Genomic DNA, 24,555 nt, shown 5'->3' with positions numbered 1-24,555 from the left:
ATAGGAGTAAATAGCTCTTTGATAACGATCTAAAGCTTCCATTAAAGAAATAGGTGCTTGAGCTTGTTTTAGGGGGAAAATTATCACTTTAAATACAGAAAACAAGTTTGTGGGGCTCTAATAAGGGAGGCTTCAAAGTGTCATCCTTATTTGACCTATTTTTTTCTCTCAGTGAAAGAAAAGGGCAGGCGAAAGTGGATATAATCAGACTAATAGCCGGGAACTGACAGAAAACGGCACGTTACACTGGGTTAATGGTGCATCCAGGTGTGCTTGAAGAGATTGGTGCTCTTGTGCACAGACCTATTGAAACAAGGGGAAAATAGCAGGATAATGCAAAGCCAAGAAAGAAAACCCCACAGCATTTCATTCTAGATTTCTTTATAAATCGAAAAATTGTTTTTGGAATCAGTAAGCAGTGGATTATGTGCTACACACCTGTTTCACTTTCAGTGCTTTGCAAATGAGCAGGATTACAAGAAGTATTAGGTATATATACAGTACACACAAAGTTAAAGCAAGGAAAAATAAGGATTCTATAGAAGCGCAGTTAACAGAACTCACATGCCTGTTGCATCTTAGTGAATAAAGGCTTTAGATTAAATGGCATGAATGTTTCTGAAGCGAGCCACGGCACGTTTCTCATCCTCGTGCCGTCTCAACATCTCCAGAGTGGCCAGATGGATTGGGTCCGTTTCCTGAGGATTCTGGGGCTGCTCTCCGTTTCTGTCCTTTGTCTTTGGAGAGGGTTTGGGCTTTGCAATAGTTCTGGCATATTCTAAAGCCTGGTCAAAATTAAATTGCAAAAATGATTTGAGATTGAATTTATATATATATATATATATATATATATATATATATATGTTACCGGCAAAGTGTGAAATCCCGGTATTGTATAGAATGCCTAGGCAATGTATAGAATGCCTGATGGTTTTTGGCAAAAATACATTACCTAATTCTATACATTACCTAGGCATTCTATAGAATGCCGGATTACACACTTTGCCGGTAACATATGTTTTTATATATATATATATATATATATATATATATTAGGACCAGGGCCGGCGCTCCGCACACGCACATCACGCACTGTGCGTGGGGCACCAAGTGCTTGGGGGGGGCACCAAAAAATCTGGGTCGTGAAAAATCATCACAATAGGGTACTAGTATAAATAACAAATAAAATATGTCTAAAGCATGTTAATATTGGGTTTAAGTGGTCGTTCAATGAGGCCTATTATATGTTGATCCGACAAAATTATGTGTGCATTTAAGTGGTCCAGGGGTAGAATGTTTGCCAAGCGTACCAGAGATTCTGAGTTCGAATCCGCACTCATATAGTTTTTTTTTTTTTTCTCTCATCAAATCCGATTATGTTTTTCAGTGGTTGTATATCAGACAGGGACACTTTTTGTGCTTTTTGTTTTCTAATTGTACCGGAGCGAATAGAGAGTCTCTCCACAACGGATTGAAACGCGCGTCTGAAGCCTTGTTTATACTTTCGCCTGGCTCCGCAGCGCGAGTCTCCGCAGACTGCGCGCGCACCTCCCGAAACGGACGAGGCGTTTAGGTTTATACTTGACGCGCTCGCCGTTGTACTATTCTTTGAAACGATAGGGGGCGACTCGAGTAATTGTCCTCTAAACCACCAGGAATCAGCAGTGAGAAGAAGAAAGCCATACACACGTGACAGTGTTTATTTTAGTACACCACCACCAATACCACACTACAAAAAGAATCGTGTAAAACCCAGTAAACCCTGAGATTATTACTCGTGACAATAAAACAAAATATATGGATATTAGAATGTGTAAAAAACATAACTAAATCAACGATCTCCTTCATATTTTCTAATTTCACTAAACATTTCATTAAGTTTCGTGAACATTTTTATTAAACATGGACCTTTATGTTCATTAAAAATACTTTTTATGCTATTGTATGCTCATTTTTTAAATGTAAGCAACTCATTTATACTGCAAACTGGGTGCTGGTGTGGTGAGAAGTTCGAGCTCGGCCAGATTCGGCTCCAAGTCGTTCATCTTCGGATGCGGCGCCGCGCGCGTTGTTACAAAAAATGTCGCGCACACCGCCAGCCGAAATTGGGTCTTGCGAACCCAACGCGCAAGACCGCCCACACCGCAATGACGTCATTTTTGCCGCGCGCACCTTCGCGCTCGTGCGGACGCGTCGAGTATAAACCAGGCTTGAGTGAGGCTGTGCGCGAGCCAGAAACAAACAGATCCGCGCCACTGATCGCTCGGCAACGAGCACTTTGATAATTTGATTTAAAAAAACAACACATTTCAGCGCTAGATCAACTCTTATTTTAAAAACGAATGAAATGAATGCTCTGCTGGTTAACTGGAGACGTTTTGTTTGTTTGTATTGGTACATTCGTGCCGCGAGATGTTTCAAAAGTGGTGGGGACATGTCCTACCCGCAAATTACGCCTATGCGTGTATGCATGTCCAGGGGCGTCGCTAGTAGTGCAAAAGATCCGGGGCTTTAGCCCTGCATGTTGAGTCTTTTTTAAAAAAAAAAAACTTTGAAACTGCAATTAGGAGAAAAAAACCACCAAGCGTTTGTGCTTAGGGCACCCAAATGGCTAGCGCCGGCCCTGATTAGGACTGTCAAAAGATTAATCACGATTAATCGCATCCAAAATAAAAGTTTGTGTTTAAATAATATATGTGTGTACTGTGTATAATTAAATTTGTATATATAAATACACACACATGCTTGTATATATTTAAGAAAAATGTGTAATTTATATATAAAAAAAATATATTTATATATAATATAAATTATATATAAATATATACAGTATATGTATGCAAATATTTCTTAAATATATACATGCATGTGTGTGTATTTATATATACAAAATAATTATATATTATGTAAACACAAACTTTTATTTTGGATGCGATTAATCGCGATTAATCTTTTGACAGCCCTAATATATATATATATATATGTATATATATATATATATATATATATATATATATATATATATATATATATATATATAATCCATATGAAGGTTATAGCCACAATTTAAATATTCTATTAATAATAAACAATAAAGAAATAAATTATGACATATACACACGTAAATCACTCTGGATGCAAAGATATATGATTTACGAATTAAAGGGTTAGTTCACCCAAAAATTAAAATTCTGTCATTAATTACTCACCCTCATGTCTTTCCAAACCTGTAAGACTTTCATTCATCTTCGTAACACAAATTAAGACATTTTTGATGAAATCTGAAAGCTTTCTGACCCTCCGTTGACAGCTACGCAACTACCATTTTGACCTTCAAAAAGTTCATAAAGACATCGTAAAAATAATCCATATAAACTGAACGGTTTAGTCCAAAATTTCTGAAGAGACTTGATCGCTTTATATGATGAACAGATTGAATTTAGGCTTTTATTGACATATTCATATATACATCAACTCACACATCAGTTGTGGTGCACGAAAACTCAAGTAGGTTCGTTCTTGTGTGTTACGCAGAACATTTGAGCTTCCGCAAGAAACAATTGACCCTTTTCACATTTCCAGGTTCTTCAAAAGCAAAGGTGCACGCGTGTCAAGCTGGTTCAGTTGAGCTTCTGTTTATGTTCGCTGATCAATGTTTTGTGAATAAAAGCATAAATTAAATCTGTTCTTCATATAAAGCGATCGTGTCTCTTCACAAATTTGGACTAACGAGCTCAATTCATATGGATTAGTTTTACGATCTCTTTATAAACTGTTTTAAGGCGTCAAATTGTAAGTTGAGTACAAACGGAGGGACAATCAAAAATATGTTCATTAGTGTTCCGCAGATGAACGAACGTCTTACGGGTTTGGAAGAACATGAGGGTGAGTAATTATGAGAGAATTATAATTTTTGGGTGAACCATCTCTTTAAGTAAAGCTCATGTTTTCAGGGTGAGATTCTCCTATACCTTTATCCTGGGAACGGTGTCCTTGTTGTCATTGCCCACTGGGTCCTTGGCCGACTGAGATGGAATCCTACTTATCTTCTTGTTCTGTTCGCGGATCACATTTGAATACAGCTTCTGTCGTCTAATTTTCTCTGCCTGACAGCAGTGAAAGAAAGAGCAGCAAGATTACAAAAGGGAGCTTTAATTACCTAAGCCATTTCTCTCCTAAGGCCCCTCTGTTTCTTTGTACATCCATCCATGAAGCTACTCAACAGCTGCAAATAAAACTCATCATCCCTCTAGAATCAGTGTTAACACCTCTCCCAGGCTGTGAGCGGTAAAAAAACATAAACATTTTACATCAGCCGAGCTCTTTTTGCTTTTTGAGGGCTATGCTCATTAGATTAGTTGGTCCATTTCCATTGTGTTCAGAAACACAAGTCTTTTAAATTCATGAGGAAATGAAAAGAGGGGGCTATTGAGACACGGCCATACTTGACAATTGGACGTAGCAATTAGGGATTAGCTAAATCAATATTCAACAAAGAGAGCAGAGCACCAATTATCCATTGAGTCTCTTTCATATAACTCCACACACAGATTATTCCGATTTAACAACATTATTTATGAATATCGTCAGATGCTTAAGTCTTTATACAATCTGAAGTGAGTATTTACCACAGCTTCTGGTATTGTGTTTGTAGGTCCAAGACCTCCAAGCTTCACCTCCTGTTTCATGCATTTGTAGTCCTTTAGCGTATAAGCCTGAGAAGACATTTTGTAATGCATAAATATTTATGCACTATCCGCATAACTGTTATAAACAGCAAAGATACTGTGAGAAAAAGTAGGAGAAACTGTCTTGATCTTAAGGTGCACTCATGCAACAACCCACAAACAAAAGCGCTAATCAGGTCAGGCTCCTTCAGGTTCTCAAGGCTCAGCCATTGGTCATGGACACTGCAGGATGGCTGTTTTCCACTCTGATCTGCTTCCCCTTGGGCTGCCACACTAGCTGTTTTACAAATTTATCCCATAATCCTACGAGACATGATGGCGGGCACATCAAGGTGAGGAGATCAAGCTTCTCCCAGGAAAGCAATCTGTTTTATGGTGTAAGAACCGTATAATCCGGACACAGCATCAAGTGGATGTGTTCCATGACATAATGACCCTTAAATTGTGACGTCTTCATGCAGCACTGAACACTTTACTGATCTATGTTATAAAATTCAGTTTTATTCACTTCAAACCTATATAACTTTCTTTTTACTCTAAAACACAAAAGAATATAACATCTCAGTGTTTTTTAATCCAATTAGTAAAAGTTTTTGTCCATACAATGAAAGTCAATGGGGTCCAATAGTTTTGGACCCCATTGACTTGCATTGTATGGACATAATAATGACGGAATTTGTATTTTTATGCGAACTATCTATTGAGTAAACTTAAATAATCTATCTATGTAAATGGTGGCCGTCGCACGTTGTTGTTGAGTACGTCTGCTCCTAAGAGAGACTTTCCTGCAGAGCTCAAGGTGCTAGAGGACAAAGAGGCTATCATTAAATGCAAATCACCATCTTACCAGCCCTGGTCAGCACAGACGGGGGTGCTGCTTAATCACCTTATCCTCTAACGCTTTTCAATGTCGTCTTTGTGACCGTGCCTTATATCATCATCTCATTGCAATTAAGAGTGTCTTCAATTACTTATACAATTAACCTGCTGTCTGAATCGGCCCACACAATAATCGTTACATCTGCACCAGGCCCCATTGAGATACTGTCATGGCAACTTAAAGATGGTTACTAAGTATAAAAAGGACGTTGTAGTCATTGAGCTATTTGTTTTGCTATACTGCTAATTATTACAAGAATTGTGCCATGTGGGTTTAAATCAGCTTTTTTTTTTTTCATTACTTTGTGTATCATTTCATTTATTTACACTGTGAAACAATATATCAATAAATTATACATGGAATTTTATATTTCAAATGTTTTAAATTTATTAGTGTCAGGCTGTAAGATGCTAAAAGTGTCATACTAGACAAGGGGTGTCCAAACTCAGTTCTGGAGGACCACTGTCCTGCAGAGTTTAGATCCATCTTGCCTCAACACACCTAACTGGAAGTTTCTAGTATGCCTAGTAAGACCTTGATTAGCTGGTATGTGTTTTAACTTAGGCTGAAGCTAAACTCTGCAGGACAGTGGCCCTCCAGGAGCAGGATTGGACTAGATACATGATGCATGAACGCAAAGCACACTGATTCTTAAACTAAACACATATACACACCTTATAATTTGTTTTAGCCTTCAGCTGTCTGAGTTTTTCCATTTGTGAAAGGTAACCTTCTGAGCTGCTTCTGTGGATTGGATTCAGCTGCTGCTCTGATCTATCCGAGCCATGTTCTGTGTCGCTGCTGTTAGCTCGTCCTATAGGGGGCAGCACCGTGTAAGGAGCAGAGATCTGCATTGGGGGCACAAAGCTCTCCTCGCTCTCCTCATCATTGGGCAAAAGCTCAGGTGGATAGTGGCTGGCCTCCACTTGAGGAGATGTGGACAATTTTAGTATTGGTATCCTACAGAAACATGGAGCACATCATGAATGCCAAGGCTTAGGGAACATGTTTTGCATATTGCATGCTCTAAATTCATTATTAAAAGTTAGCACCAATAAAATCAATGTATTTAAAGTTGCAGTGTGTAATTTCTGTGGCATTAATGGCACCAAATGTTAATAATAAGTTTAAAAAAATAATAAATAAAATGACAAAATATATATATTGTTCATGGTAAAAGTCCTTTTTTAAATAAATAAATACATAAATATCATTAAGTATTTTGGATAGAAAATTTACTATCTGAAAAAACCTTGTCTTGGTCATTTTATATGACGTTTTAAGAGACCACACTCATGAGTGTCTGCAGGGGTCCTCTCAATTATATAATTTCCTGTTTTATGTATATTTTTTCTGCATGTTGGTTGCATAACAAGGCTTTGTTGGTGTGAAGCCATTTTGTTACAAAAAAAATGATAAGAAATAATAATAAAATATCATGCCACACAAATCATACTTCAGGATTTCTTCTTAATAATTTATGATAATTCTTTTTTTCCACTGTGACCCCACAGCATTTGTATCACCCTGGCATTTTTTACTTAATGCTGCCAAAAAAATAATAATTTTAAAACATTCTTATTATAGAATAGGTGTGCTGAAGTCATATGTATAAATTGTATGTTTAATCCATTTTTTTTTTAATAATTAACAGGTAGGACAAAATATGACCATCAAACATCCACATTAAGCTGGACTAAAAATGACACACCTCAGCCTTAAAAACAATATAGACTAGTGTATGAACATACTATGAATATGCATACTTGATACTGTGGGTTCATGTTGGGATACTTGCATAAAGTATGTTTGTGGACTTGCCTGAGTCTGTTGTGATTCTTGAATGATGAATTTTCAAATGCATTGGTAAGAGGTTTCCCAGCATGCCTCTGGGGAACACTTCTGTCCACAGCGTATACCACTCCAGAGTGGGGGGCTGGGGAAGATACAACAGCTTTTGGAGCTAATCCCATCTGCCCTTCTGAATTGGGAAGCACAGAGTGATAACCTTGTTGTAAAAAGGGTGGATTAAACAGATCAGGCCTGTCCCATTGCAGTGCTTGAGAAACAAGCGTTAAAATGGTCTCTTTCTGGGAAAGATTCAGTGGCTGTGCTGGATTGGCAGGTGTGTGGAGGTTTATGTTAAGTTTGAAGGTTGCTGGAGCATGACTGTAAGATTGAAGTTCAGACTGGTGTTGTGGTGGATCATGGGTGTAGACCACTGGAGTTTCCTCAGAGTCCTGCGATAGTTGATCAACGCTGATGACGTGTCTCTCTGTTAGGGGTTTAAGGTGTGCTCTGGGTTTGGATTCAGGAACCGGTGGCTTGAGCTGATCTTGGTGGTTGCTGGTTCGCTCCCTCCTCTTCGGTTCCTTCCTCTCTTTATGGCTCTGCTATAGTTATGGGAAAAAATAAAGATTGATTTAAAATCTCAAGTCAAGTAACCTTACAAGCACCTTCACAATCATAAACAGGAAAATTACAGAATCACTGATGCAAACTACATCAAATATGAGACAAATTCAAATTCTGCAGTAAAGCAGTTCTAGCTCAAGTCAGTTCAGAGTTGGTTCAGTTCATTTACTGTGAAAAGTTAATCAATTATGAAGTTCAAGTTCAATTCAGCTATAAGCAGCTCTACAGAAGACAATAGTGTCGTTATTCAGCCCAAGTCAATTCAGTGTTGATTCAGTTCAGTTCAATAACAGTATCGATGTTGCAAAATCCATCAGTTACAAAAATTTGATTCAGCTATAAAACAGCTCGACAGAAGACAATAGTGCCATCATCTAGCTCAATTCTTTTCAAACTTTGTTCTCATCTGATCAGTGTAGTGAATTTTAAACCCCAACTAAGCAAGCCAAAAATCTGACCAAAGCACTGAAAATGGATTCTGCGTTAAGATGACGAAGCTAAATTCTGGATGCTGTTTTTCAAAGTCTGAAGGCACAAAAAGAATGAAATTTGAATAAATGAAATACTTTCCCCAAATATGAAGAGGGCTCTTTAGGCAAAATCCATTTGCACAAAATAATGCCCCTTAAATATTAAATTACAAATGCAAGCATGACAAAGGTTTAGCCAATAGTGTCTCACGCACTCTAATTCAAACTATTTCAGGGCAAGGGCTAAAAGAATCCATCCTATTGAGGAGAGATATGTCCTTCTATAACCGTGACTTCACAGCTATTGTCATGAACGAGAGGAAAGAAAGACAGGAGCATTTATATAATGTTTCTTTGTGGCGAGCCTGGCATGCATGGGGGACCGACGGACATTATTCTTGTGAGGTCTGGAACTGTGCCTCAGCATGTAATGCCTCTGATTTAGCCAACACCAGCTTGCACCATTCTTAATGGGAAAATATTTACACTCCTCTGCTTGCCGGCATTAAGGTGACCGTTCAAGTGCTCAAAATAATGATGCTTCTCCATTCCCCCTCTTTCCTCGGCACAGGCTCCTTTTCAAGACATTTCAGAGGCTCCATTGTGCCTGAACAACTCTATCAGAAATTGCGTCCATCACAGCAGAAATGAAATCCCGGGTGACAGTGTGCCCACTGTGCAGACATTTTCATCTTGAGAGGAAGCCCTCGCAGACTGTTATGCATTAGGCCAATGGGTTGTGCCAAGCAGCCCCACCTACGTCTGCACAGAAAGAGATGGATGGAATCAATAAAGTGAGCTCTCTACCTTCAGTTTTTGTGTTTTTTGGAGCCACATCAGCTCGGGATCCCGGACATTGTCTTGACTCTCCGGGCTACGAGCGCTGATAGTCTCGTAAGAGGTTTTCCTGGGCTGTGGGAAGAGAAGAAAGAAGGGTCAGGGGAGTGACTGCTTGATAAGCCTCCTTTTAACAATTCACCTGTTGCCATGTAGATGAAATGCTATTATTTCGCCTCGCATTTTTATTCAAGTATTGACTGCAAACAACAGGGGTGAACTGTGCACCGAGAGAGCGAAACAAAGACATCCGTGAGAATGAGAAGAAATGGCTGGGCGAAAAATGACATGCCGCTTTTGGTGTAAACGTGTGCTGACAGTTGTAATTCATCATCCACCTACTCAAAAACGGCGCTGACAGCCAGTCAGGATTGTCTATAAAATTATTCGACCCTGAGTGTCTGGCAAACTTAACAATTCAATTGGCTTTTTATGATCAACTTCTTATTCTTAATTACTATCCACAGCTCCTCTGAGCCGACCTACATGTGTCAAGAAGAGTGTTCCATTGATTCTCTTTAAAATGATTCTCTCGGAGATAAGTGTCTAGATACATCCACGTTACATCAGTGCACTCTCTCAATTTTTCTTAATGTACCCGTTCAGAGGCGGAATATCTACAGCTAATGCTGTAATGAAAATCATTTAGTAAACTTCCAGTCACTTTGGCTGCTGAGGACAATTCTCACCGATCAATGGTATTGACAGCTTGCGGCGTCCCTGAATGCATGCGGCTAATTCTGAAAGCGTGAATAGAGGAAGGTCAAAGAGTCGCATGAAGCTGTGAGTGGATTGAGTTGTAACATATCCATCAATAAACAGGCAGCCATGCTGGTCTATGTATTTAACGAAAGGCCATGTGCGCAAGGAACTGATTTGTGAAACACCAGCACCATTGGTCTTCAATTAGTGGTTCCAAAAAGATGGATGGGTGGATGGATGGATGTTTATATTTTTATACAATACAGCAATTGGACTGTGTGAAATAAAGTTTGGAAATCGCACCAAAAAACAGCATTGCAAAACAACGAGCAGGCAATGCGCAAATGTTCATAGCAGCGATCCTCATTATAAATGAAAATATCTATTGGGGCAAAAATGTATTGCAATATCCGTTGTTCGTTATGCTGCACGGTTAATAGGAGGCTGCGCATCCAGCTCATTTTCCTGTATCGGGCAAGTATCATTTCGAGTAGAGAGATTGAGCTGTGCTGTAACAGGTGTGTGAGTAGCAGACATCACAGACCTGCCCTTCATGTCCTCTTAGCCACAGCAGGCCACAACCTCTGCCCCATCCACGACCACTGCCTTTTGTCTGCCATTTTAATAATCTCAATCAAATTGAGGAAATGATCAAACAAAATTGCATTTTGAGCTTCATAAGCTGTGTAATATCTATTCTGTTAAATTGGGGCCCGTAATTGCCTCTTGGGGCGAGACGTGGCACAACAAAGTCAGGCGATTGGAGCTTGCCATTTTCCTCAAGACTGGGAAACACAGCTTTTGCGATGAAGACTTCAAAGGGCCGCAATTCTTGAATTGCATTTGGTTGCTATTGTGACCGCCCAGGCAATCTTGATTAGGTGTTTACACTGAGGTAGGGTATACAGTGGCAGAGAGCCGCGGAGCCTTGGTCTAGAGCTATTAAGAGATTGTACATTATGTTTCTGGCTTTGAAGTGAGGGTCTGGGGGATGACGAGGGATTGGGGCTGAGTGCAATGGCAGAAGATTGCACTGCTACTTCTGTCTTTATCAAAGGGGTCTCTGCTAGAGCTCATCATCACTCCCACACATGCCGGTAGGAAGTTGGTGCATTATGAGATTGTGTACATTTAATAACACGGCTAATTATCGGGAGTTAGGGGTTTGTGAAAGAGTAAATAGTGGCTTTTTAAAAGCCCAACAGATGCCCTGATAATGATGTCGAAAACTGATGGGAGCTGAGGGGCTTTTTATTCCCTTTGAAGCAAACGGGGCCAGAAAAAAAGGGCAAAAGTAAAGGCTGTGTATCAAATTTACGAGCAGGCGCTTAGCTACATAACGAACGGAAGGCGTGAGGTTTTGTGCTCTCTCATAGTAGGCAAATGACCAAAAAAGCAAACCTTTAACCAAGTGGCCAAAGTATTATGATTGCCCTTCATGTGTTACGTTGCACTGCAAAAGCCTTTTTGTATGATAATCTGCCACGAAGAACTGATTTCTTGAAAGAATTTAGACGTTCACATGTTTAAGAATTTCCAAGTCTTTAACGTAATTTTAAAAATCAGTATATTTCATATCATTATTTGTGCCCAGGTTGGTTTAATAATCATATTTAAATGCATTCCATTAATCCTTACCTGGGGGAAAAACAATATTTTTCATGAACAAACAAACATTTGTTTTCCCTCTTGGAATAATACAAGGAATTTCAAGAATTACAAGCTGTTCACAATGAGATATCCATATCTGTCAATCCTTTACAGTGGCTTTTCAGAAAAATCTATACAGGTTTACATCTCTTAATCTTTTAAAATTATCTTGACTGAAATGTACTCTCATACAGAATCAAATAAACAAGGCTATATTGAAAATTTCCTTTTCTTCTTGGGGAAGTTGCCACTTTTTTTCAAGGGATGTGAAATAAAAATAAACTCAAAATAAACATTTTTTAATGAGCCGCATCTTTAAGACTTACAATGTTGCCTTGTAAATGGAACTTGACAGTGCACCGTATTTCTTGGAAAGACAATGCGCTGAATTCATACCAGGGCACCGCTGGTGCATTCAGGGCACCATCTAAAGCGGGGCGAGCTTTGCTCTGTTTACCATGTCACAATGCTAACGGCTCTTCACTATGCTAATGCAGCTGATGTGAGACATTAAGGTGGGACTGGGCTCAGATGGGCTGGGTAAGGTCTTAAATTTAGCAAATACACATGAGCCACAGTGTGCAGACAAGCCAACCCTGCCAATTATACCCTGGGCCAGGTGCACTGATAACTAAGAGCCTATTGCTAACCATGCCCCTCTGATGTTCTTAACAGCCACTGTTGTGCAGATCAACTCATAATAGGCACTACATAGACAGACATGATTCATTCTCTTCTCTCTGCTCCATCTGAAGACTCTGTGTCTGCCAAATTAATTTCTGTGACACAGGCAGTGTAGTCTCCTTAAAACCAGGAGCAATGAAAACACCAAGGTCACTTATTCAGATTAAAAGATAAAGGTCAGATCATGATATGGCCTTGTTTGTGCGTAAAAAATTGTGAATATTTATATACAATCAAAAACATAAGGAATGTCTCTAGACTAGATACACTGCATATTAACTGCATATTCACAACTTGTGATTCACAATAAGTGCTTGTAACTTCAGTTAACTTAAATACTTTATGGCTTCTAAAAAATATAAAAGATGAATACAAAAATTAACAAAACAAGACAAGTCATTATGTAGTTAATAAAATTAATGGTGAATTACATAAAAAAATGATAGCGATACTTCGTTCAGGATACTGGGTAATTAAAAAATAATTTTATGAATGGAGTCATCATTCGCATGAAAATGTCTATGGAATAACACTAGCCTTGGGCCTAAACTACCCAGTATCTGACATTGAGGATGCTGTGACAGTATGCTGTGTTAGTCCACCCTCTAGTGGTTAGCCATGAGACTTCCAGTCAAATACAGTAGTCAACATTTAAAGTGGATCAAAACCTTTCATCAAAGTTGTACGTGAATTTTGAACAATACCCGTTCTTGTCTTAGGACAACTTTGATTAACTTTTTTGATGTTGACACTTAAAATGTTGACTATAGTATATAGTATATGGTATAAGCTAAATTTAATCGTGCAATACCTATAGAAGAGAAAAAAGAAAAAAATAAACCTATTAGTTTCCTTAAATGGGGGGAATGTTCCAAAAATACTTACTTGCTTTGTCTCATCTGGTTTATTCTTATGCTGATGAGATTTCAGGTAAGACCCCTGCTTATGTGTGTTGATACCAAGAGTTGCTTTGTTACGCTCCACAATGTGTTTCTCATCTCTGACTGGCCTCAGATCAGAAAGATGTTGTGATCTTGTCTTCTGGGGAGAAACTGATTTGACATTCAGATGCTTTCCATCATCCCGTGCTGTGCCTTCAGAGGACATGCAAGAACTTTTTGATTCGGGGGTCTCGGGAATGTCTTCCTGTTGTGGGTGCAGGTGGAAAGGAGGTGAAGGCGGCTGGGATAAAGCATTTTCCATCTGAGCTGTGGGTGGATTACTGACAACGACATAATCTTGCCTGCTACCTAGAGCAAAGTTCTCCAAAGGTTCAATACTATCTTCAGACCCCTCAAACGAGTCGAGAGAAAGTCTCTCGTTCAGCTGGTTGAAAACCTGAGCCCCTTCCTGATTCTTCCTCCAGTTTGGGTCGTAGCGCAAGTACGCGTATTCATCTTCAGGGGGAGTTTGTCTGAAATATTTCAAAAAGAGTTAAGAAGAAATAAGTCATAAACACTTAGCTTTAAATTGAAGAGCAGGCTGGGTACGTCTCATTTAGTGCTTTCGGCATTGTCAGTAAGACAGTCTGAATGCCTCAAACAGCCATCAAAACACAAGGAAAAAAAATCAGATACACTTCTCAGCCGAAGCGAAATGGTAATAGCGTGTTCTATTCTCTCCCCCCACCGTCTTCTCTTACCTCTAATGACTATGGGTCTGAAGACCACAATTTGGGGATAGTTTTGCAAATGGCTAATTCAAACATATGAAATAGGTTCAAACTACAACCTAATGTGCTCCTAGCATCATTGGATGAAAAGATCTCATTAAAATAATTAGAAGAGTGCCTCTTTGTTGTGTGCCTCTGAATAGTACAAGATGCTCTTCACATCCCATGATGCCAAATACGAGGCTGCCTGGATGCATGGCACTTCAGCCAATGAGGGCAAAGGGCAAGGAATGGCTCTGTAATGATTCCACCGACATGGTCTTGAGAATGCGCCGTGGGCCCGCAGCTGTGACGGGGTCGTTAACATGCAAAGTCTCTCTTGTGTTAATATAAATGTGTCAGAATTAAATCCAATAGGAAACACAGACTCGTTTCATTCTGAATGCGACACTTGAGTCTCTTTAAAGACAATGTGTGCAGTAAAGAGGATGTAAACTAAATGGGTAGTTATTAGCTTCAATGATATTATGTTAAATATTGCTGCACGCCATTAATTCGCAGGATTTCATTCTTGAGCATGAAAATATTATGAGGGAGCTGCTTCGCTTCGACAATAAAGTCTTTGTCAAGGTTCGCCATAACCATTATGAAAAAAACTGTGCATGGGGTTAAGTACCTCTTCAGCGCATTGGCTATCAGTCTGCAAAAAATTAAAACAAACGCCTCCCGTTTTCATCCCGAGGCAGATTTTGAGTGGCGGACACAACAGTTGGGCTGGAGATGAAGGAGTGGAGACAGATGCGGTGATCCACACTTCAGATTCCAGCAATCTGTGTTCCGGCAGCGCAGAGAGCTCGTTCATTCATCGGCAACAAAGCAACTGCTTTTTAACAGACTGCTGAATGAGACCTTATTGTGGTAACATCCTGCAAACTAAAAATCTAATTTTCCCTAAATGAGGGTACTTGTTTGGAAAGTACAAACATTAGTGGGTATTTCGGCTCAATTAAAATGCAAGCGCAAACATCATTTTCAAAGACTGTCATTATCTATTAGACATGCGAATAAAAGCTGTCAGTCATCTCGGCTGTTTGCAGAGCAGCTAAACACAAAAAAACTCAGTCATTTTTTTTTGGGGGTGATGTCTTTCATTTAGTTTTTTTCAGGTATAGACCTTATTCAGAGCAGCGCCATGACAGGTATAAAAGCGAGGCTGTTAGGGATATACTTGTTTTCATTGGCATCTGCTGTAAAAAGCTGTATAAAGCTCCTAAATCACTCAAAATTTTCAATTTAAATTTCTTGGAAATATATTTTTGCAGTGTTTCGTCAGCAGAACAATCCAAAAACACATTAAATAACAGGACACTCACTGAAGAGATGTATGTCAATCCCTCACAGCCTCGATTTAATTCCAGTTAAAAATCAAAGACAGCGCTGCTGTGAATAAGGTTTATTGGCGTTGTTCATTCAGCGTGGTTTATTTTAGCAACAGAAGCTAAACTTGACATTCAAAACAGAGGGACATTCGATTGGCAATTCACTCTCATTGATACACGGTTCTTAGCCTACAACCTAATACATGAATGGTTACCTGTATTGCGTTATTTAGTACATTTAAAACATTTTACCTAAATTTCACATGTGAAAAATAGATCATAGCAGATGGAAGACACACCTTAAGTGAGACAGTTATGATCCTGGAAAGTTTATTGCTTGGCTCATTCTTCTGTACTTTTGACCTCTGGGTCTAGTTACAGGTAACTTTAAAGCAGCTGACAGTAAATATTAGTTGTGCAACTAAAGCAAAAGGTAACTTTATTATGATCATAGACTGAATCCAACCATACAGAGGTTATCAGATTGCTATCAGAACGGAAAAAAATGAAAGAACCCAACATATTCTTTCATTTGGTCATCACCAGCACACCAGAGGCCTGTTGCATGAAGTTAGTTGAACAAACTCTGAGTTTAGTAGGTTTAGAGTTGACAAAAGCAAACAAATACAACCTGGTTTAGATCAGGTTCACAACACTCCATTCTCTATCAACTCGGGTTTAATCCAGAGTTTGCAATTACATCGGAAGCACGTGCACCTGAAAGTGCAACACACCCAGTGAACAGCCAATCACACGTCACGGAACAAGGAGAGCATCGGTTTAATAAAATTTTCGTGAGAGCGTCAGTGCAATTCACTTCTCTGTCGAAGATTTAGAGATAGTTATGAAAAATGTTATAAATTTAAATGCGTTTACAAGTCAGGAATAAACACTGTTGCTGTAGTGAAAGTTTGAGAAGGCAGCTAAAAGAAAACATCAGACTATATCAATGCGTTTGATATGAGTTTAAATAATAATTTATATCGGTCCACAACAAGCTCAAAATAAAATACATAAGCTTAATCATTTTAAATGCTCTGTGTGTGTGTATATATATTCAGTACAGTACCCCCCCCCCCCCCCACACACACACACACACACACACACACACAAAAAAAAGGTTTTTAGTCAGTTATTTATATCTTTTGCTGTAGTGTGTCAGTAGGAAATATCATTTTACATTTCCAAACATTCTTTTTGCCATTAATTGTAATAATCCAGTGAGATTTGTGTTTGCACAAGGAGTCTGACAACAGCCAGGATGATCTGATCTCACCATCATTGAGTCCGTCTGTGATTACATGAAGAAACAGAAAAAACTGAGACAAACTAAATCCAGAAGAACTGCGGGAACGTCTCCAAGATGCTTGAAGAAATCTTCCTGCAAAGCTACAGTACTGTAAAAAAGTACTGGCACTTGTGTTAAAATGCTGTAAAGTGAGAATGCTTTCAAAAATAAAATCATAAATTGAATTTATTTATGATTTAACTTCTATTAACTAATTCAAATCAATATATGGTGTAATGACCCTTTGCCCTTTGTCCAGGAGGTACACTTGCACATAGTTTTTCAGGTAGCTTTGCAGGAAGGTTTCTTCAAGCATCTTGGAGACGTTCCCACAGTTCTTCTGGATTTAATTTATCTCAGTTTTTTCTGTTTCTTCAGGTAATCACAGACGGACTCGATGATGGTGAGATCAGATCATCCTGGCTGTTGTCAGATTCCTTGTGCATACATACAGAAATCTCACTGGATTATTACAATTAATGGCAAAAAGAATGTTTGGAAATATAAACTGATATTTCCCACTGACACACTACAGCAAAAGATATAAATAGTGGGTGGAGTGTGACGTCCAGAGAGGTGGAGCTGTACATCATTTGACTCTGCAGTGGCCACCACTTGGCAAAACACAGGCAATTTTTTTAGATAAAGGGGGAGTGGCTTTATTGCATCAGATATATATCACTTTGCTCACAGCTGTTTGATCTGGTTTTGGTTTGCAATCTCTAACCCAGAATAAAACCTGCTCTGGAGCAGGTTAGCTGTGTAGCATAAGTCCATGGTGATGAACACCGCTAAAATCCAATCCACCTTATTGAGCCAGAAAAACAAGAGTTTGCTCAAACTAATCTCAAGCTTACCTGGGTAGCAACTGAAACTGGCTTCATGCAACAGGCCTCTGAGCTTTGGGAACTGGATTTGCTTGACAGAGAGCATATTATGACAACAGATATATGAAATAGAAATATGAATATATGACCTCTACAAAAAGCATTTAGGAGTAGTAAGGATGTTGTTTATTAAAATACAGCACCGACTTGACAAACAGCCATCTGCAATTGCGTAGCTCACAAATTACATGGATATTAACATTGGGATTTTGTAAGGGTCACCATTCCTTGCAAACTTCAAACCATTTTTTAATCACTGTCATAATTTACTCACCCTCGTGTCATTCCAAACCTGTTCCTTTATTTCTTCTGTGGAACACATAGAAGATGTGTTGAAGAATGTTGGTAAAAAAAAAAACAGTTTTGGTTACTACTGACTTCCATTGTGTGGGGAAAAAACGCTGACATTTCTCAAAAATATGCTTCATGTTCCACAGAAGAAAGAATGTCCAACTGGTTTGAAAAGACATAAGGGTGAGTAAATGATGACAGAATTTTAATGTTTTGGGTGGACTATCCATTTGAAAATATCCAATATCAAATATCCAATGTAGTCTCTCAATTAATATGAGGTCATAAAACCTCCTGTATAACAATTATACAGGATGAAATAGCCATTTTGCATCACAGGAGACTGCTTGAAATGACATGTCAACTATTAGGTGGAAATAGCTCTGTAGCACTGTTCGTTTTACCTCAGTGGCTCATGTGGTCCCTTCACCCGTCTTGGTTTCAGGTCCAGACTATCATAAACATCAAGATGCTCTTCCTCGCTGTCAGTCTTAGCGCAATGTTGTTTGAAGTTCTCAGCAGAGAGGAGGTCACTGCGCATCTGAAGCTCTCGCTGGTACTCCTTCTCCTGCACCAAACTCTCAGTATCTGACTCTAGGGAATCACACATCAGCTGTAAATCGGGCACATTATCCCTTGGACTAGAGTCTTTGGTCATGTTCAATTTTACTTTTGACTGTTTCAGCGCCTCAGGCCCGTTGAGCTCATGATGGCGTTGTTGCTCAAAGACGATCGTCTCCATGTCGCAAAATCAACATTAGGAGTGATAAAACAGATTTATTTTCAGTTTAATTCAGCGTCATTTTCGTTAAATGTTGAAAGTTCATTCGGTTGTTGGCTGACTGACGTTTCAATTCAGCTGTGTGTAGCCCATGTTGTTAATATGTGCAAAGGCTTCTTAAACACTGACAATGTAAATCAATTCTGCAGCAAAACATTACCTCATACACAAATCCATGCTCCAGATTTGATCATTTTTACCTGCGATCTATATCGAAAGATGAGTCGTTCATTGTCAGGTAACGTTTCGTTTGCTAAACTGTTGCCGTGGAAACCTAGACGCCACGGCTGTCCGCGCATGCGCAGAACTATTTCTAGCACCTGACGGACAGAAACATGATCTTAGAACCGTTATGAAAGACTTGCAGGTTTCTCATTATCAATGTAAACGAAAATCATATAATTTAACATGTACATGTTACATAGTTAGGCTACATAAGGAAATCTCATGGAGCGTTAAAACACAAATAGCACGTGCACTACAGCTTTTTTAAACATTCATGGTTTCTTTTCAAGCTCCAATGGCTGATTAGCGTTGAGACTTTAGTATAAGACCTAATTTTAACAAAGCCTATTTGACAAACCGAAAAAGAAAAACCTCTGGAAAATCTATAGACCTTGTGTAGCCTCGCCCCTTTTCAGCGCTGCGCTCGTTGTCTTTTGGTCTGTATTTTTTCACAGTGATCGAGTGATTATGAATGAACTGCTTGTTTTAAAATCTTCCATGTCTACTTACATTTAGCACATCTGCTTTAAACATTACAATCCGCATGAGAACTTTCGTTAACTTTACAATAAGTAAATCCACGTCACCAGCTAATTACTCAACAGCGATGCCATAGATTTCCGCAAAAACAACATTCTAAAGATGGCTGCGCGCTTGTTTCTCTCCCTCAAATTCGAATTAATCATTTTCCCACTAGTGATTAGTGTGGACTTAGTTCACCAGGTAACGTACAGCTATAGGCCAGATTTTGTCAGCATTTCAAGTCCATGTTGTCCTTTCTTAGCACATTGACACTTAACCCCTTATAAAGAAAGTTTAAAGAATTTAAGGTCAACCCAATTTATAAAAATAAGCAGTTCAGGTCAAAACCTTATTATACAAACACATTTTATATCCACAAGATTTAATAAAAAAAATACAGAGGCAGCATTGGGAATAAGTCAACATTTTATTCATTTCCTTCAAAGCATTGAGGCAGTTGGAAGCGTCTTATGAAATTCACATTTCACAAGTCGATAAATAGGTTGTGCAATCTAGGTAGAAAATCTGTTCCCTGTGATCTGGAAATGTGAACCCTTAATCCCCCTTTTTTATTAATTACAACAATCACTCTGCAATTTGAATTAATCTAAAAGTCACAAAAGTAACATTTTAGAGTCAAACTACAGAGGGCAACAGTAAACATTGCTATGGAGGTAGCAATAGTGGCTTTGGAATGGCTTAGTCGACCTCCTCAATGGTTGGGCCGGAGGATCCACCTCCTGGAGCAGCACCAGCTCCTGGGAAGCCACCGGGCATACCCTCGGGCATTCCACCTGGCATGCCTCCAGCGCTCTGGTACAGCTTGGTGATGATGGGGTTGCATACTTTCTCCAGCTCCTTCTGCTGGTGCTCAAACTCCTCCCTCTCAGCAGTCTGAAAGTTTTCAAATAGCAGTTGCAAAGTCATTTTGGGTATGCAAATGCAAGTTAAGAAAAGAAATAAAAAAGCCACATTGAACAAATGTCTCTAGCTGATGGAAAATGTACCTGGTTCTTGTCAAGCCAGCTGATGACTTCATTGCACTTGTCAAGGATCTTCTGCTTGTCCTCATCACTGATCTTGCCCTTTAGTTTCTCATCCTCAACAGTGGACTTCATGTTGAAGGCATAGGACTCCAGACCATTCTTGGTAGACACCTTGTCACGCTGCACATCATCTTCAGCCTTGTACTTTTCAGCCTCCTGCACCATGCGCTCAATGTCCTCCTTGCTGAGACGACCTGAAATACACTTTTCATTTAACCTCTGAAGTGATCAACAAAAGTAGTCATTAAATATTTTAATACAGAAGAGAAAGATTTACCTTTATCATTGGTGATGGTGATTTTGTTCTCCTTGCCAGTGCTCTTATCAACAGCTGAAACATTCATGATGCCGTTGGCATCAATGTCAAAGGTGACCTCAATCTGGGGAACACCACGAGGTGCAGGAGGAATTCCAGTAAGCTCAAACTTGCCCAGCAAGTTGTTATCCTTGGTCATTGCACGCTCACCCTCATAGACCTGAGCAGAGGGGAAGTTAAAATAAGATAGCAATGTTAAAGAGATCCAAGGGACTGACAAGACTAAATTCATAATAGAATTACGTGGTACCCACCTGAATAAGCACACCAGGCTGGTTGTCGGAGTAGGTAGTGAAAGTCTGAGTCTGTTTGGTTGGGATGGTGGTGTTACGCTTGATGAGGACGGTCATGACTCCGCCAGCTGTCTCAATTCCAAGGGACAGAGGAGTGACATCGAGCAGCAGCAGGTCCTGAACGTTCTCAGACTTGTCACCAGAGAGAATGGCAGCCTGGACAGCTGGAACAGAAAGGTGAAAAATAAGAACCTTGGACAACTTGAGAAAGTCAGATAGCAATGACAACAGTCGCTCAGACATCCAAGGAAGGTGCTTGGGCCATCTTTGGTTTTTCAACCTCTGGTGGAAACTACGAATGGCAAGGAATCAACTTCATCATAGCGAATGAGGAGTAAGAATAAAGAGAATAAAAATCTAAATGGCTCACCTGCTCCGTAAGCGACAGCCTCATCGGGGTTGATGCTCTTGTTGAGCTCTTTGCCATTGAAGTAGTCTTGGAGCAGCTTCTGGATTTTGGGAATACGAGTGGAGCCACCAACCAGGACAATGTCATGGATCTGAGCCTTGTCCATCTTGGCGTCACGAAGGGACTTCTCAACTGGGTCCAGGGTGCCACGGAAGAGGTCAGCATTGAGCTCCTCAAAACGGGCCCTGGTGATTGAGGTATAGAAATCGATGCCCTCATAGAGGGAGTCTATTTCAATACTGGCCTGAGTGCTGGAGGACAGGGTACGCTTTGCCCTCTCGCAGGCGGTGCGGAGACGGCGAACGGCTCTCTTGTTGTCGCTGATGTCCTTTTTGTGCTTGCGCTTGAACTCTGTGATGAAGTGGTTCACCATGCGGTTGTCAAAGTCTTCTCCACCCAAGTGAGTGTCTCCAGCAGTAGATTTTACCTCAAATATGCCATCCTCAATGGTGAGGATGGACACATCGAAGGTGCCACCACCAAGATCGAAGATGAGGACATTCCTCTCAGCACCAACCTGGAAAGAGGAATAAGAGAATAAGCATCTGCACACCCATCAATAAGCTGTACAACACTCGCATGAATAAAACGTCGCTCAGACATCCAAGGAAGGTTCTTGGGCCATCTTTGGTTTTTCAACCTCTGGTGGAAACTACGAATGGCAAGGAATCAACTTCATCATAGCGAAACTAAAGCTAAAAAGAACTGAATAAGGTCACCAGTTCATAAAGCTACTTTGACATGCAAGTTTAACTAACCTTTTTGTCCAAACCGTAAGCAATAGCAGCAGCAGTTGGTTCATTGATGATACGCAGAACATTCAAGCCAGAGATGGTTCCAGCATCCTTGGTGGCCTGTCGCTGAGAGTCGTTGAAGTAAGCAGGCACGGTGACCACAGCATTGGATACAGTCTGCAAGGAGAGTGCAAGTTAAGATGCTAGTTTCACACTTGGAACTCAAGGCAATATTAACAATTCAGCTACAGCATAGTGCATGTCGCTCAGACATCCAAGGAAGGTGCTTGGACCATCTTTGGTTTTTCAACCTCTGGTGGAAACTACGAATGGCAAGGAATCAACTTCATCACAGCGAAACACTTCGAGTCAAAGGGGAGTTCAACAGAGCTACTTGACAGCTGAATGATTGCTCACCTTTCCCAGGTAGGCTTCAGCAATTTCCTTCATCTTGGTGAGGACCATGGAGGAAATCTCCTCAGGGTAGAAGCTCTTGGTCTCACCCTTGTATTCAACCTGGACCTTGGGACGGGTATTGTCATTGATGACATTAAAAGGCCAGTGCTTCATGTCAGACTGAACAACACCATCGTCGAACCTGCGGCCAATCAGACGCTTGGCATCTATAGGAGATTAAGATATACGTTTAGGATATATAGAGGTTTGAAAAAAAAATAAAACTATACAAATTTGCAAGGATTTCGCTCAGACATCCAAGGAAGGTGCTTGGCCCATCTTTGGTTTTTCAACCTCTGGTGGAAACTACGAATGGCAAGGAATCAACTTCATCACAGCGAATCAGTTTTATAATTAATTTTTATAAAATGACCACTTACCAAAGACGGTGTTGGTGGGGTTCATAGCAACCTGGTTTTTCGCAGCATCTCCAATCAATCTCTCTGAATCTGTGAATGCTACATAACTTGGAGTGGTCCTGTTTCCTTGGTCATTAGCAATGATTTCAACTTTTCCATGTTGGAAGACACCTACACAGGAGTAGGTGGTCCCGAGATCAATACCAACAGCTGGTCCCTTGGACATTGTGTCTGAAAAAAAAAAATCAAAAGTATTGATAAATTGAGTCAGGTGCTCTTAAGTACTAATAGAAAAAGTGAACCAGACCTCTTTGATTAGCCAACTATACTGCTGTGAAACCACATAATGCCAAGCCCAGGCCGGGAGCACATGCGGATATGCGTCAGACCACGTGGTTTGAGCTTCTAGAATATTCTACGGTCAAACACTGAATTCGGAATCGCACTGATCGAAATCGGTTCAAAATGCAGCTTCAAAACTTTTCGGTTACTGTGCGAAGTGAAAGCCTGGACATTTAAAGGAGGATATACCGGTATTAAGTGACCATGTAAATCTAATCAAAGATTAAGGTCGGTTGAGCCGCGTGGTAAGATTACACGAGGTGCCAGTTGCGGTTAAAGTTAAATTTAACGTATTCTTCTCGAGTATTTGCCTGTAGAAATTAAAATGAGTAGTTTAATCTATCACACTTTGATTTTTCTTCGAAAATGAGTAAGAGTGAAAACTAAAAGCAGATTAGGTAAGTGAAACTACCTGTAATATGAAACTCACCGGTACTAAATACAATAAACAATAGCGGAATCATTATTAATGGTTCAGCACATATGGAAAATATTCGTTATAAAACAAAAAAACTTAATGTAGCCCTCTAAAAATCACATTTTATAACAAAGCTGTGGTAACGTGTCAGCAGAGAAGAGGTTTTATTTTTCTGTGAGATTGTTAAGTACAGTATAATCGAGAAAGAGAGAACAAAGACCTTACCAAGCTGGAAATAACAGAGATGAGTGAAGATGCCGGTTGGAGAGCTGGAATGGCGACTAACTGCCTCGCCTTGCTTCGGTAAGAGAGAAGGATCGAATGTTCTAGAACAGCATTTATTGCCGGTATCTGAGCCAATGAGATTTCAGATAACTAGACTTCAACCCCTAAGCACCAATGTAAAATCGTAATACTTCGTGTAGACACGCCCATTGAGGAAGAACCAAGGATCAAACTGGTTAGAAAAAATTCCAGACCATCCCCCTCAGGTTTGCCGCAATCGATGTCAATGCGGAACAGTTTGTCCTGCTGCTGCTGTACATGTATGAACGAAATTCACTAGAAATGCGACGATGATACAGCAAAAACACAAATGCTTTGCTTAGTACAATACGCAAAGATTAAGCACATAAATAAAATGTATCAAGAAAAAAAATAGTCACAATATCTTGAAATGACCTTGGTTTGGAACAAAAGGTCTTGTCTAGTTAAGTATATCAGTCGTTACATACAAGTTTGTAATAGAGATCGAATAGGATTTTTTAACAAAATATAATATGCACATGTTTGATACTCTTTTACAATGGGTTGGTAATACTCTGCTCCACTGTGTATCATCGCATGAGGAGCTGAACACACAACGCCGACT

The 24,555-nt window shown here is 39.7% G+C and overlaps 2 protein-coding genes across 2 annotated transcripts; both read right to left on the bottom strand.

The window, feature by feature from the left end:
• Positions 1 to 367: 367 nt before the first annotated feature.
• Positions 368 to 18,849, bottom strand: jhy (junctional cadherin complex regulator). Its single transcript, XM_081353552.1, has 8 exons — positions 18,188 to 18,849; positions 13,212 to 13,740; positions 9,261 to 9,365; positions 7,390 to 7,961; positions 6,243 to 6,528; positions 4,629 to 4,715; positions 3,972 to 4,106; positions 368 to 785 (listed from the first exon to the last, which is right to left on the bottom strand). The coding sequence occupies exons 1-8, from the start codon at positions 18,523 to 18,525 to the stop codon at positions 600 to 602; spliced, it is 2,238 nt and encodes a 745-aa protein (XP_081209678.1). The 5' UTR covers positions 18,526 to 18,849; the 3' UTR covers positions 368 to 599.
• Positions 18,850 to 19,719: 870 nt separating this feature from the next.
• hspa8 (heat shock protein 8) lies at positions 19,720 to 24,194 on the bottom strand. The gene is made up of 9 exons (XM_081354684.1): positions 23,910 to 24,194; positions 22,946 to 23,155; positions 22,527 to 22,732; positions 22,134 to 22,286; positions 21,337 to 21,892; positions 20,928 to 21,130; positions 20,635 to 20,833; positions 20,319 to 20,551; positions 19,720 to 20,205 (listed from the first exon to the last, which is right to left on the bottom strand). Exons 2-9 carry the CDS (start codon positions 23,148 to 23,150, stop codon positions 20,011 to 20,013), a joined length of 1,950 nt encoding a protein of 649 aa, XP_081210810.1. The 5' UTR covers positions 23,151 to 23,155; positions 23,910 to 24,194; the 3' UTR covers positions 19,720 to 20,010.
• Positions 24,195 to 24,555: the final 361 nt, after the last annotated feature.

The sequence above is a fragment of the Scardinius erythrophthalmus genome, assembly GCF_964197995.2.
Source record: "Scardinius erythrophthalmus genome assembly, chromosome: 23".
Taxonomy (NCBI): Eukaryota; Metazoa; Chordata; class Actinopteri; order Cypriniformes; family Leuciscidae; genus Scardinius; species Scardinius erythrophthalmus.
Note: the sequence above shows the minus strand (reverse complement) of the source record. Positions and strands in the feature narration are given on the sequence as shown.